The sequence below is a fragment of the Pseudogymnoascus destructans genome (genome assembly GCF_001641265.1).
Source record: "Pseudogymnoascus destructans isolate 20631-21 unplaced genomic scaffold scaffold_8, whole genome shotgun sequence".
NCBI classification, from domain to species: domain Eukaryota; kingdom Fungi; phylum Ascomycota; class Leotiomycetes; order Thelebolales; family Thelebolaceae; genus Pseudogymnoascus; species Pseudogymnoascus destructans.
This window is the reverse complement of record NW_020167527.1, coordinates 653,026-667,044: the sequence shown is the minus strand read 5'-3', so window position 1 is coordinate 667,044 and position 14,019 is coordinate 653,026. Positions and strand designations below refer to the sequence as shown.

The following is a 14,019-nucleotide window of genomic DNA, read 5'->3' as shown; positions in this document are numbered from 1 at the left end:
TGTATGGTGACTTGTAGGTTTGAGGAGGAGATTTCTAAGTTTGCTCTTGAGTTTGATAGCAAACTGGGTGCAATGAATGTTAGTATCACATAATCCCCCTCTTAAGGATGTTTGTTGGCTGTCTGCTTGCCCTTTAGCCAGGTGGTTTTCTTAGAAAGAAATTCTAGAATCAGCTTGGATGCATTTTTTAGATTTCTCTTAGGCTCCCAAGTCTTGTCACTTGTAGGATAGCCTTTCCACTTAACGAGGAAGTAGTCCTGACCTCTAAGTGTCTTTTTGTCAAGGATAGACTCTACTCCATATTCTGGTTGATCCAAAATCAGAACAGGAGGTGGAGGAGACTGAAGTGGTCTTAAGGAACTTTCTTGTGCCTTAGACAAGAGAGATGCATGGAAGACATTATGGATAGTCCAAGTAGGTGGCAATGCAAGCTCGAAAGCATTCTTGCCAATAGTCCTTGTAATCTTAAAAGGTCCAAGTCTTTTAGTATCAAGTTTGTCTGAAGGTCTAGTAGTTGTGATATGTCTTCTAGACAAAAAGACTTGATCACCAACTTTGAATTGTGGTGCAACCACCCCCCTGTTAAAAGCCTGAGCCTGCTCGTCTTGTGCACGCTGTATTTGGACCTTGAGATAGTCCTGGAGGCCCTTAAGGTAGATGATTCTTTCAGTAGCAGAAGGGTTTTTAAGATTTTCAGGACAATTAAGTTGTGCCACTTCAAACCTAGGGTGATAACCATAGTTTGCATAGAAAGGCTTCTCTTTTGTGGTATTAGAGATTGTGTTGTTGTAAGCAAATTCTGCAACATGGAGAAGATCTGCCCAGTTGTCTTGAGCATAGTTTGTATAAATTCTTAGATATTGTTCAAGTACAGAGTTGACTCTTGTCATACTGACATTCGTTGCACTCAGTTTGCTATCAAACTCAAGAGCAAACTTAGAAATCTCCTCCTCAAAACTACAAGTCAACATACATATCTTGGCTTATCACATCAACAACAGAAGCAATACTACTCAACGATTGCTGCAAACTCTTCGACTACATCTGTTTATGCTACATACATCACGGCATATCATTTGGACACTCATTGAACAAGTTATTAAGAAAATCTCCTCCTTAAGGGGGTGGGCCAATACTACCACATGGCATATCTCTACCAACTAGAGGCCTAGGAAGATGAATGATAGCTCTAGAAGCTTCTACAACCCTCTATGATTCATTACACGTCATCGCTCCTTAGTTATCCACAAGATTGGTTAAGTTATGACATAATTTGTCTATAGGTACTCTGACCTTGGACCTCCTTTTCACTTCCTATAGGCTAGGAACCCAAGAGATGGTTCTATGGGATTCTCTTACATTCGCTACATGATTAGCAAGCTAGTTGTGGGTCGCACTTGATTTCTAATACATTTACCAAGCCTGGTTAGTCATGGAAAGTCATGGAAAATGAGAGAACTACACTCCTTTGGCATAAATAGGATTGCCCTTTCCTTAAGAAAGGGCAAGCAGGCAATACAGTAAATCGACTAGCACATACTTCTACGTCTTTTCCAAGCTTCCAAGCATTGATCTTGCTATTCTCTGTTTTTGAAAAGTCAGTGAGGTGCTAACCTCTGACTTACCCCTGAGTTCTCAGACTCAACATTTGTTGCAACTTGTCTAAACCACTTCACCACATCATACACCTGATTGCTGCGTTGTGGAATAGTCTAAGCTACAACCCTTTGGCTCTGTTTCCTAAGACAGTGTGTTGTCTTGGCTAAACGGATGCTATCCTATAGGTCTATTACGAAGGATGCAAAAAAGATGAAGGGGGAACCCCGTTGAGTCTGTTTCCTTAAGTACCCGAAACGGGCCCGACTCGGTTATCCCAACCCTAGCCCTGAACCTTCCACCGCAACAGGTCTGCATTGGCCCTGAACCCTACACCCTTACCGTCCCCCACTATAGTGTAACTCGCTATGTGCTCCTCTGCTGGTTTGTCATACTGACATTGGTTGCACTCAGTTTGCTATCAAACTCAAGAGCAAACTTGGAAATCTCCTCCTCAAACCTACAAGTCACTATACATATTTTGGCTTATCACACCAACAACAAGAGCAATACTACTCAACGATTGCTACAACCATCTATGATTCATTACACGTCATCGCTCCTTAGTTACTGGGCCGATATTACCACATAGCATATCTCTACAACCCTCTATGATTCATTACATGACATCACTCATACTACATGACATATCTCTACCAACTAGAGGCCTAGGAGCATAAACGATAGCTCTAAAAGCTCCTACGAACCTCTATGATTCATTACATGTCATCGCTCTTTAGTTACCCACAAGATTGATTAAGTTATGACATAATTTGTCTATGACATAATTTGTCTATAGGGGTACTCTGACCTTGGACCTCCTTTTACTTCCTATAGGCTACGAACCTAAGAGATGGTTCTATGGAATTCTGTTACGTCGACTACAGTTACCAAGCCTGGTAATTCATGGAAAGTCTTGGAAAATGAGAGAACTACACTCCTTTAGCATAAATAGGATTGCCCTTTCCTTAAGAAAGGGCAAGCAGACAATACAGTAAATCGACTATCACATACTTCTATGTCTTTCCAAGCTTCCAAGCATTGATCTTGTTACTCCTTGTTTCTGAAAAGTCAGTGAGGTGTTAACCTCTGACTTACCCCTGAGTTCCCAGACTCAACATTTGTTGCAACTTGTCTGAACCACTTCACTACATCACACACCTGATTGCTGCGTTGTGGAATAGTCTAAGCTACAACCCTTTGGCTCTGTTTCCTAAGACAGTGTGTTGTCGTAGTAAATTCATCCCTTCCTTGGGTGGCTAGATTCTCACATCTGATGCACCCACCATTACATGGTTCGAAACCACACTGAGTCGGATTTCATGCTTGTAGTGACCGTAACAGCTCTGAGGCAGGTTCTTCGAGTATCTAGGTAAGGAGGCATCCTTACAGGTTTGAGGAGGAGATTTCTAAGTTTGCTCTTGAGTTTGATAGCAAACTGAGTGCAACGAATGTCAGTATGACAACCCACCATTACATAGCAGCCTGAAGTCTAGGTTGTAAGTTGTCTCTCGTCTGATCCTGACGCACTTGAGAAAGCCCCCGAAGAGGATATTCTTGGTAGTCCGTGCCTAGAATTGACTCTGCACCTCCCTAGTACAGGTATCTAATAGAGCAATTCAACAGTGTTCGACAGTCATCGGCTTGACACTGCCTAATCTGGTGATGCCAAGCAGTACTAGAGTACTACTAGATTATATTAGTATTAGAGCAATAGAATCCTTGTTTAGTACTTACCATACCTCCTAATTAGGCAATATCAAAAGTTTGGTGATATTGACTGTATTGATCAGTGTAGAAAAGTTGGATTATGATCGGTCATTAGATAATTCTCCCCTTCCGGTCATACCCCCTACGGCGTTCCCTTTGTAATCCCCTATGTGACTAGAGCCCTTTGTTCCCTCTGTAAAATACTGGCCTTTGATAAATTTTTCTACTTCAGTAAGTGCTTTGGAACTGGGCAGGTGGGGGGAGGTGATAGTGGCCGGAAAAGGATACATCGCGGTACGTCTATTGCCATACAAAAAGATACGCAAATAGAAGTACCTATATGTACCATTTTGCGACTGCCACCACTGCAAATTACCCCTATTCGACCACCACTTTCGTTATAAAATATCTTTGCGATGTAGCTACTTTATTGTGTAAAAATAAAGGAGGTTATAGTAATATAACCTAATGTCGGATACTGAAGAGCTAGAGTTGATCCTTACTGTTTGCGCAGCAGCCTTACTTGTTCAATGTCGTCATCGGCGCCGATATTACCGGTGGCTTATACGGTCTTTACATATAACGGGGTAGTCAAACTCCAGGGCGGGTAGTTCACAAATTCCGGTAAGTAATTGAATAGGGGTTGAGGTTTGGGGTATAGGTTCTTATACTATTAAGGTTTTCAATCAAGGAAATCGCCCGTCTTGTCACCCCGAAGTGTGGGGTAGACGCCTACATGATGGCCATCACATACTAGCCTTACATTATGCCATCTATGCAAATGCACTCAACTATAGAAATCCATTCTTGCTAGCTTTAATGTGCTTAATGGCGCGTATAGAGTGTAGAATCCATAATAATTCAAGTGCTCTCTATAGTTCTAATTAAAAATCCCATCTTATCTATATCCTAAGGAAAGTTAGGAATTTGATCATAGTAGGAGTATTAGTCGTGTTAGTTGTGATGGTCGTGAGGTTGTAAAATGCGACACTGGTTTACACATCTACAACCTCTCGGAGTCCAACGACGCGGATCTCTTCTTACAACCCTCCCCTCTCCTTAAGTTACTGTGGTCTAAAACCCTTTCACCTACCTCAAGCTCATCCTCGGTCCATCCCCCCCACCCCGGCCCCTGTTTGCAACACCCCCCTCCCCTCCCCACTCATCCATTCTAGGCAAACTCAAACAGGTTCAAAGTTAAAAAGCGACGGAAGTGGCTGGAACAAGGTGGCTAAGGCCAGGACGGGGTTAAGTTAGGCGCTGCCAATAGGAATGGGACTATGACGTAGTGGTTTTGGGAGCACATCATGGTTGTTGTTGTTGTTGGCGGGGGGGGCAGAGACAAAAGCAGCGAGCGGTGTTTTAGCGGATGCGGGAATTTAGATGGAGGATGGGGTTTGGGATGGGTGTTAATGGGGATATGGAGTATATAAAAGTCGTGAAGTTGAGATGCCGGATTATACAAAGGCAGTATGTATAAACCTCGCGACGACGACGGCGACGGCGTTCTGGCCGCCCATTCACCGCCAGCGCAACGACGGCCAACACCCTCTCACGAGCAAGAAAGGTACCCCCCAACCCCCAACCCCCAAGTACCCAAGTAACCTCCACCACCTAAGCTCCACACCCAATCAAGCTTTGTCCATATTCCACCCATCCCCAATATCGTCATCGCCTCTTCAAGGCGCTCCCTCCTCCTCCCCCCCCCGAGCACACACACACTGGGCCTTTAAAAGGTTGGTCGCCCGCCCACTCCTGGGGTTTCTTCCTACTTCATCAATCAATACACCTGTGGAATCTTTTAAAGTAGATCCTGAAAGTTCGATATCAACATGTCTCTTCACTGTATGTTGAATCACCGCTCTCATTTTCACAAGCACAGTTATCATCAGCACAACAATGCCCAAACACTGTCAACAATGACGTGACACCATCACCACTCCAATCCCCGTCTCAAAACACCTCAAATCACCTCCCAACCACCTCCCAATCACCTCTCAATCACCTCTCAATCACCTAAATCACCTCAATCACCTCTCAACCACCCTAACCCCCATCCCCAACCTCACTAACAACCACCCCCCCAGATCTCCCCCCCGTCAAACCCTCCGCCATCGCCCTCGGCACAGTCTTCAACCACGCCGCCTCTCTCGCCATCCTCGGCCCCGTCTTCGGCGACACCTACCACCGCGCCCAAGCCGCAAACTCCAAAGAGGAGTTCATCAAGTCCAAGGAGGCCGCCTCGGCCGCCGCCGCATGGGGAACCTCGGTCGTGGGCTCGGCGCTGCAGACGTACGGTGTTGGCGCGCTCATCAATGCTACGGGGACGCTGAGCTATAAGGGGGCGGCGTATTTGGGGAGTTTGATTTTCTTTGCTAGTTCGGCGCCTTCGGTGAGTTTTATTCTTCTTCTCTCTTCCCTTTCTTCCGAGAGAAAGAGGGGTCCTAGGAATGATGGGGGATGAAAGCTAATGGTAAAACAGTTCATCGCGCAGATCTTCACTGAGAAGAGGCCGCTCGACACCGTCGCCGTCGGCGCCGTCGCCCGCGTCTTCGAGACCGTTGGTCTCTCGCTGTTCCTTACCTGGTGGGGCACCCGCACGAACCCCTTCGATTAGAGGGTTCGTTGTTTTAATGTGAAAGGAGAGGATGGGGGTTTTTTGTAGATGACTAGTGGGGTGGTGTATTATAACAATGAGGTTTAAACTCGGGATTATAAAACAGTTTTTAAAACTACTTTTTGATGGTGAAACGTGTTGGCAATTAGTGAAAGTGGTAATTCCAATCCATGTTAAATTCTATAATCCAAGGGTATCTTTCGCACGTGTTGAAACGCCGCACCCCATTTTATTTAACCATGTTAACCTCCAACCCATCAATCTATTTACCTTATCCAACCCCCCCAATCCAAGACCACCAGTCCCTACGCCCTCTCCTCCTCCCTCTTCCTCTGCTCCCCCTCCAACACCTCCCTCTCCCTCTGCGCCTTCTCCCCCACAGCCTTCTCCCCCTTCGCCCTCTGCCTCGCCTCATACCTCTCCCTACTCCTCATAATCCTCCCCACAATCTCCCCCGCATTCACATGCTGAAACACATGCTCCCCAATCTCCTTATACACCCCCATCCCCTTCGCTGCCGCGTACGGATCATACGTCAACGGCATAAAGCTCGTTGGGCCGTGGTACACCGCGTCCGGCGTGCCCCACGGCATCGACGACAAGTACGCCGCCGTGGGCGTGAAGGGTGCCCCGAACACGACTGCCGATACGTACCTGCATTGCAGCACGCACAGCCCGCGCTCATAGATATTCATGATCGGGTAATTAACCCCCTTCCACCGATTAATCGTCTCGTCATCATGCACCCCCGCCACCACAAACGCCGGTCCATAATCCCCCCCCCTCCCCGTCCGCTCAAACGTAGCTTCCTCGTTATACCAGCCCTCCTCGCGCCCGCGCGCTTCCTCGGCCTCAATAACACAGCGCAGGAACTCAATGTGGCCCGAGGAGAAGAGATCAAAGCCCCCGTCGACGTAGACGACGCGCTGCCCGGGCTGCGGCTTGAGGCCCGCGCAGAGAGAGCTGAATGTTCCTTTTTCTTCGGCGGTATTGTCTTCGCGCGCGCTGGCGGAGGCGGTCCAGAACCAGACGTCTGCGCCGGGGTTGAGGCCCGTGGCGTCGGTGGCGTAGAGGCGCATGCGCGCTGTCATTGCTTTCCCCTCTGCTTCTCTCTCTGCTTCGCTTCCGGAGCCCTCTTTGCCCTCTAGGAGGTTGGTGAGGGATTTAATGAAATGCGTGCGCGTGCACAACAGCATTCGGCCTACTAAATCCGTAGTCGAGATACTGGGCGTGCGCTTGACGACTTTGAACCGTCCCGCCGCTTTGACGAAACGGTAACAGTCCTCCCCAGCACTATCGGAAGTGATGTCGTCCCCGTGGACGACGTACCTGCACCCGTAATGCGAGATCCACGGGAGAGAAGTGACGTAGGGCGCGTAGGCGACTGAGGCGGTGACCCAGCGGCAGGCGTCGACGGCGGCGATGCGCTCTTGGAGTGTCATTACCGTGGGGCCTTTGTTCTCGAGGATCGCTCCATCGGAGTGGATGCCTACTACGAGTTCGGTGCCGAGTTGGCGCGCTTGTAGCATTGCGCCGGCATGGCCTACAAAGTTGTGAGCGGGTGGAAGATTGAGGGCTCTAAGGGGCTACGAACCGTGGTGGAAGAAGTCCCAGCACCCGTCGACCCAGATCCTGCCATCGAGGATCTCGGGGGCGGCATCGCCGGGGGGGGATTGAGGTTCTGAGGTTCGGCTCATGGTTGGGGAGTTGGAAGTGGGAGTTTATTTACTGATAGTGGGATGGATGGAGGAGGGGTAATCGGTGTGGAGTGGGATATCGCTCAGCCTTGCAGGTCGTGCAGTACAGCGTATAACCGAGACCAAGTACAGTGGTGTAGGTGGCCATTTCAGCGGCCGTCAGAGCAAGGCAAGAGGCTTCCTTCCCTCGGAATGGTAGGGCATATTGCGTTCGACCACAGCCCACCGCTGAAGTTATTAGCAGCGACGACGCCATCGAAGCATGTCATAGGTTCGTGCCTGGCCGCCTCAGATCCTTCGTCCTGCTATCCGAGGGCTGTTAGGCGCTTCGGTGTTACAGTGTTACTCAATTACGCCCTGGTACCTGACACTCTCGAAGCCTCAGATACACATAATGTATCGAGTAGGCAGGGACAAGCAAGGGAAGCCACAATGATCCCTGACACGATTATGCCCCTATCACATACATAATCACACTTATGTATACCTTATACCCTTATACAGACCATGCCTCCCTCCCCTACGACCTTTCTATGATTACGATATTCTGGCGGGGCACAGAAAGCAGCTGGTCCAAAAGAAGAGGAGGGCCGATCACCACCACCCCACCCCCTGGCAACGGCAAACACTCGCGGTGATTGGGTTAGACAAACAACCAGCACCACCACGGTCTAGGCACAGACAAAGATGGAGCGATCCCTAGAGGCATTCTTCCCTGATGAAGCCAGTGGCGGCATTTTCTCCAGGACGGGCGCCATATTCGGAGGCGGGAACAAGACGCCAACATCCACGCGACCCAGCACCAGCAGCAGCGGTTCCGGGCGAACAATCAACACCTCCCAGTCATCGACGGGCTCGAACACCACCACCGCCTCGACGGCCACCAGCAGCTCGGGCCACTCGCGCAAACCCTCGTTTTCGCGACTCACGAGATCGCCTCCCAAGCCGCCGACGCCCGCAGCGCGCTCCCCATCCTTCACCACCGCGTTCGTCGTACCTAGCTTCATCACTGCGGATTCGAGTCGACAACAACCCCCCGTCCCCGTCAGGACCGCCAACGGCCGCAAGGCTTCGATCGCTTCGCTTCAATTGAGGGGCGATAAGGGCCGCGGCAGTGGGGAAGTCGCCGGCGTCGCAGCGTCGGAGAGAGAGTCGTGGTCTTCCACCGCGGCGTTTAGCAAGATGATTACCGTGCCGTTCAGTCAGGGCGGAGAGATCAAGCAGAGGTCGGGGAGCTCGGCGGGCGCCAATGGCATGGCTCCTCTGTCTGCGACTATTTCGAATACGCCGGCTAGTCCGTCGGTTGAAAATATTACATATCAGCATATACAGGACGTGGCATCGAAGAGAATATCTACGCTGGACTATTTGAGGAGAGCGTAAGACTGCCCTGTTGCGGGAATGGAGAAGATGTATGCTAACACTATGTAGTCATGAGGGGAGTGTATACTGGTTCAATACTTTACTATTCAACAAGGCCGACCTGGCCCGGATGCCATATTTCGACCAGAAGAAGCTCGCCAGACGAGCCACGAACTATCTACTTTTGGGCGTGTCACTGCCTACAATACTCGACCTCAATTCCTCCAATGCCGTCGAGTTCCTGAGGAGTCTCAACGCGCTCCTCGCAGAATTCGAGTCCTATCAACTAGCACATCCCCCAGATGGTTCCTCTGGGTCCCTATCACGAGGACGGCTACCGCAGATGTTCAAGCGTGCGGCGATCTCAACGAACTCCAAGGGCAGGCGGACAAGCTCAGCTGCAGATATTGGCTTGCCAATGGGCAGCGAACCGGACCTGAAGTCAATCGCTGGCATGTCCACCACCGGTATTGTCGCTGCATCGTTTCCCGCGAGTGAAAACGATTTGCTTCCTGGCGAAGACTACACTTTACTTATTACGCCCTCGCTACCCTTCGAACCGGACTTTTACGAGACATTCGCAACCCTATGTGATGTCTTGATCGACTGCTATACGAGACTTATGAGCTTGCTAGCTTCGCCGAAGGACTGCAATACGCTTATAGCCGATATGTTCTCCAAAGCCGATGGCAGGGTCAGGAAGATCATAGTCCAGGGCGTGGTGAAGGAGTTTGAGGACAGTTGCAGGGTTGGCGCAAAGAGAGAGGTTGCGAGCATTGGAAAGGTCGTTTTGGGAGGTCTGATGTGACGCATATCAACAACTATCTATTGGGATACTAGGCGTACTGGGCGCATCCCATCGATCCAGGTCATGATAAGGAGCATTGGCATGGTTTCACGACGGAGTTGCAAGTGTGTTTAAAATAAGGGTCTTGCAGTTATTTTTTGGTTTAATTTGTTTATGTATTCGTGAGCACAGCATTTCAAAAGATATGCTTGAAATATGCTCTAAAAAAAGCAATCTAGAGCAAAAGAACGTCCCAAGACAAGAGTTTTTATCAGATACCATAACGCATTTTGTGTCAACATCGGAAGTCCCGCTTTTTACACGGTCTCCCTCAGTGCTTGACTCTATTTGGTAATCATCATATAAAACCCCTCTCCTTAAGAGAATCCGGCTCCTTTGACAGAGCATCTGAGCCGTCTCAACCGCATCCCGCCAGGCATAGGCACTGCCCATAACAGGCAGGAGGCCCAGAGTGTTGTGCCCGGCAGTTCAGCAGTGTGATCCAGCCCCGCTTTCCATAAGCTACAGATCCAAAAGTAGTGTGAACTCCTCGTGTCAAGAATAAGCCCCATCGAGTTACCCCCCTCGACCAACCGTGAAGCTGGCAAGAAGGGCAATCGCATAACTATCACTCTCGACGAAAGCCTCCCCCCTCCCATAAGCCCCAACGCAGGCCCAGTGCACTTCCCCGCCTCCCCGCAGTCGTTGCAAATTATCTACCGCAACTGAGATCAGAGGAGCTCGGACTCATATCTTCATCCATAAGGTCTCCCCCTCCCCCAGCAGCAGCGATCAAAAGCGCGGAAATCGAGTACAAGCGACGGACAAGGTCGATCTGAAGAAAGGTAAGGAGAGGAGAAATGAAGCCGCAGTGCTTCTATGGCGGCGCGTTTCCGCGTTCCTTTAATTCACGAGTGTAGAAAAGGTCGTCCGGGGACTTTCTCCCAAAGCATCGACTAGCCTATGGATGGGCTGAGAGACAACGTAGTGTGTCTGCTCCGTTTGTGTGCTTCGACTGCGATCCTTTGAACGAGGAGTTGGAGAGGGAAGACGGTTGGTGCAGGAGAAAGTTTATTTTTTTGTAGTCTGCGGGTTCGCGCTAGTGCGGGAGTTTTGGCCCCAGGCAGACAGGCAGTAGTGGTTTTAGCGAGGCGCGTTGTTGATAAAGTGCTATCGAGAGGTACTGCTGCCTTTTCTTGAGACAAGCTCTCTCGCCGCCGTGACGAAGAGGGGAGCAAGCAACTTTACAGTTTACACGAATCGCAGGTGATTATTTTGACTCTTGATCAGATCGAAGTTCCCGTGTAGACGACACTTTCGAATAGCCAGGCAGGCAAGCTCAAGCTAGCTTCACGAAGGCGCACCGCGAGCACAGCAGCAGCACAAAATGGCTGGATTATTCGGATCGGGGTCCGCGACCGCGGCGAATACGCTGGGCGATCTTTCGAAGGATATTCAGCTGAACAACGGCCCGGAGGATAGCATCTCGCACATCTCGTTCTCACCGCAATCCGACCATTTGGCCGTGGCGTCATGGGACAAGAAGGTCCGCATCTATGAGGTCAACGCGCAGGGAGGCGAGGGAAAGGCTCTGTTTGAGCATGAGGGCCCGGTGCTGAGCTGCGACTGGTCGAAGGTATGTGGTTATTGTGAATTGTAGTATATTCCCAAGCTAATCTTTCTGGCAGGATGGTACGAAAGTTTGCGGTGGTGGAGCGGACAAGGCTGCTCGTATGCTCGACTTGGGATCGGGAGGGACTACCGCCACACAGGTCGCTGTTCACGATGCGCCTATCAGGTGTGTGAGGTTCTTCGATGCGCCGGGTTCGGCGGCTCCTATGCTGGTGACGGGTTCGTGGGATAAGACTGTCAAATACTGGGATCTGCGAACGGCGAATGCGGTTGCCACGATCAACTGCCAGGAGAGAGTGTACACAATGGATGTGAAGGATAACCTGCTCGTTATTGGCACGGCCGACCGATATATCAACGTTGTCAACCTCACCAAGCCGACGGAGTTCTACAAGACACTGCAGAGTCCGCTCAAGTGGCAGACAAGAGTTGTGGCATGCTTCAAGGATGCCCAGGGCTTTGGAGTTGGCAGTATCGAGGGCAGATGTGCCATGCAGTATGTCGAGGAGAAGGATGCCAGGTCCGTCACAATCGCCACCCCCGTTCCGTTACCTACTAACAGCATTTATAGCCTCAACTTCTCATTCAAATGCCACCGTGACCCACCGCAAGGGAACATAACCAACGTATACGCCGTCAATGCAATCTCCTTCCACCCCATCCACGGCACCTTCAGCACAGCTGGTTCCGACGGCACATTCCACTTCTGGGACAAGGATGCTAAGCACCGTCTCAAGGGTTACCCCACTAGCGGAGGCTCCATCACCACCACAGGCTTCAACCACACCGGTACCGTCTTTGCCTACGCCGTCAGCTACGACTGGAGCAAGGGCTACTCGCAGAACACACCGCAGTACCCGAACAAGGTCATGATGCACCAGATCGTCAACGACGAATGCAAGCCCAGGCCGACCATCAAGAAGAGGTAAATGCTCATAACACGCGACGGAGAGACACTAGCGTATTTTTCTGGAGTTAGATCAAGAGGCAAGAGCTAATGGAGGACAAAGTAACCGCAGATAAGGATGAAAACATGATGGGAGGATTTGGGCAAGGGGATGGATGGGTGATACGTGTGTTGTTAAGGGGTACGAGTAGGCGTTCATGGAGAGGGAAATATTAGGGTTTGGTTTTGAGCGGCAGATACCAGCATGGAATGGGAAAGATCATTAGAAGCTTCGCTGACTGCGGTGCCCGTTGATGTATAGTCGTGGGTGGAAGCGATATGCGTACGCCAGAAGGATGCGGAAGCGATATGCGTACACGACCACCAAATATCGTAGGTATCTTTACATAGTAAATTGTATAGAAAGGTACATGGATAAATTATTTTCGAAAATTATCACTTCTACTCTCACTCACTCTCATTTCCCATCCCATTTCCCATCCTACTCGAACTCAAAGCCTGGTTCGAACCCAGGCTCGGGCTTAGAGCCAGCTTCTGGGTCGAGAATTGGGTCCCAGTCCTCCGGAGGAATTGGGTTGCCAGCTCGAATATGAGCTTTTACCCTCTTCTTCCGGAGACGCTCCTGTTTCCGCGCCTCAACCGCCACCCCAGCTAGCTGCTTACGGGCCTGGTTAGCAGCTTGCTGGGCTACTCGGGCTTCCTTCGCCTGGGCTTTCTGGGCTGTGGGCTCAGCTTTGGCAGCCCGAAGCTCGTGAGCTCGGTCAGCATTAAGCTCACCCCCAACCTGAAGCCGGGCCCGGCTCCTACCCCTCCCCTTTTTCTGCTCTTTAACCTGCTGCTGTAGAGCCTGTAGATCTAGCTGCTGAAGCTGGCTGAGGCTAATATCTCTAGTGCTAGTAGCCTAATTATTGTAGCTCTTTTGTGAGGGGCTACTAAGAAGCCCCGTAAGCTTGGTTTTCCACCGCTGTAGCCCCTGTTCTGAGTCCTTAAAAGTAGAGGGCTTAAGGGTCAATTAGCGTAGTGGTAGGGTAGGTGGTGTAGTAGGCCTATGCGTAGGCTTTGAATAGGTACGAAACTTCATAATAGCTATATCACAGCTTATTGGCCAGATTCCTGCCTTCTGGAATGCGTGGGTTATATGTGTTCCGGCCCAGTCGCGAATAATTCATATTCGCGAATGGGCCAGCCCAACCACGAATATGAACCTCCGCGAGCGGGCCGGCCTATTCGCGAATGGGCCGGCCCAACCGCGAATGATGCCCAACCTATGCGGGGTAATATAGTATAGATATTGTAGATAGATCTATTAACGTGCATGTATAACGAAAGTGCCAAACAAGCGAAAGTGCCAAAATCATGCGGTGACCAACCCCCCCAACTAAATGTTAAATTCCTCCACAACAAAACATGCGCCATAAAAATGATGAAAGCAAATTAGTGCTAGCTATCCAAGCTATGCAAAGCGACCCAAATTTGCGCCTTCGAGTTGCAGCTAGGATCTATTCCGTAGACCACCGCAAGCTACGTCACCGTTTACAAGGTGTACCTTCACGACGCGATATCCAAGCCAACTTACGGAAATTAAGTAACCTAGAGGAATCAGTTCTTGTTCAGTATATACTTGACTTAGCTGCTAAAGGGTTCCCTCCTCAGTTGTCTATTGTTGAAGATATGGCAAATCGACTACTTGCAACACGCGACGCGCCACGCG

The 14,019-nt window shown here is 50.1% G+C and overlaps 4 protein-coding genes across 4 annotated transcripts; all 4 read left to right on the top strand.

The window, feature by feature from the left end:
• The first annotated feature begins 5,028 nt into the window (after positions 1-5,028).
• On the top strand, positions 5,029-6,083 carry VC83_03897 (uncharacterized protein). The gene is made up of 3 exons (XM_024467535.1): positions 5,029-5,151; positions 5,394-5,698; positions 5,789-6,083. The coding sequence occupies exons 1-3, from the start codon at positions 5,139-5,141 to the stop codon at positions 5,921-5,923; spliced, it is 453 nt and encodes a 150-aa protein (XP_024325016.1). The 5' UTR covers positions 5,029-5,138; the 3' UTR covers positions 5,924-6,083.
• Positions 6,060-7,071, top strand: VC83_03896 (uncharacterized protein; the record flags this gene model as incomplete). The annotated part of the gene is made up of 1 exon (XM_024467534.1): positions 6,060-7,071. The coding sequence occupies exon 1, from the start codon at positions 6,094-6,096 to the stop codon at positions 7,069-7,071; it is 978 nt and encodes a 325-aa protein (XP_024324970.1). The 5' UTR covers positions 6,060-6,093.
• A 1,236-nt stretch (positions 7,072-8,307) lies between these two features.
• On the top strand, positions 8,308-10,827 carry VC83_03895 (uncharacterized protein; the record flags this gene model as incomplete). The annotated part of the gene is made up of 2 exons (XM_024467533.1): positions 8,308-8,999; positions 9,052-10,827. 2 exons carry the CDS (start codon positions 8,308-8,310, stop codon positions 9,788-9,790), a joined length of 1,431 nt encoding a protein of 476 aa, XP_024324992.1. The 3' UTR covers positions 9,791-10,827.
• GLE2 (RNA export factor gle2) lies at positions 10,828-12,695 on the top strand. The gene is made up of 4 exons (XM_024467532.1): positions 10,828-11,405; positions 11,458-11,921; positions 11,973-12,326; positions 12,412-12,695. Exons 1-4 carry the CDS (start codon positions 11,157-11,159, stop codon positions 12,422-12,424), a joined length of 1,080 nt encoding a protein of 359 aa, XP_024324993.1. The 5' UTR covers positions 10,828-11,156; the 3' UTR covers positions 12,425-12,695.
• Positions 12,696-14,019: the final 1,324 nt, after the last annotated feature.

Excerpts from the sequence above, each read along its gene's own strand:
- VC83_03897 (XM_024467535.1), top strand. Across the intron at positions 5,699-5,788 it reads TTGCTAGTTCGGCGCCTTCG|TTCATCGCGCAGATCTTCAC; the intron begins GTGAGTTTTATT and ends ATGGTAAAACAG.
- GLE2 (XM_024467532.1), top strand. The coding sequence starts at position 11,157 with ATGGCTGGATTATTCGGATCGGGGTCCGCGACCGCGGCGAATACGCTG. Across the intron at positions 11,406-11,457 it reads TGAGCTGCGACTGGTCGAAG|GATGGTACGAAAGTTTGCGG; the intron begins GTATGTGGTTAT and ends TCTTTCTGGCAG. Across the intron at positions 11,922-11,972 it reads GTCGAGGAGAAGGATGCCAG|CCTCAACTTCTCATTCAAAT; the intron begins GTCCGTCACAAT and ends CAGCATTTATAG.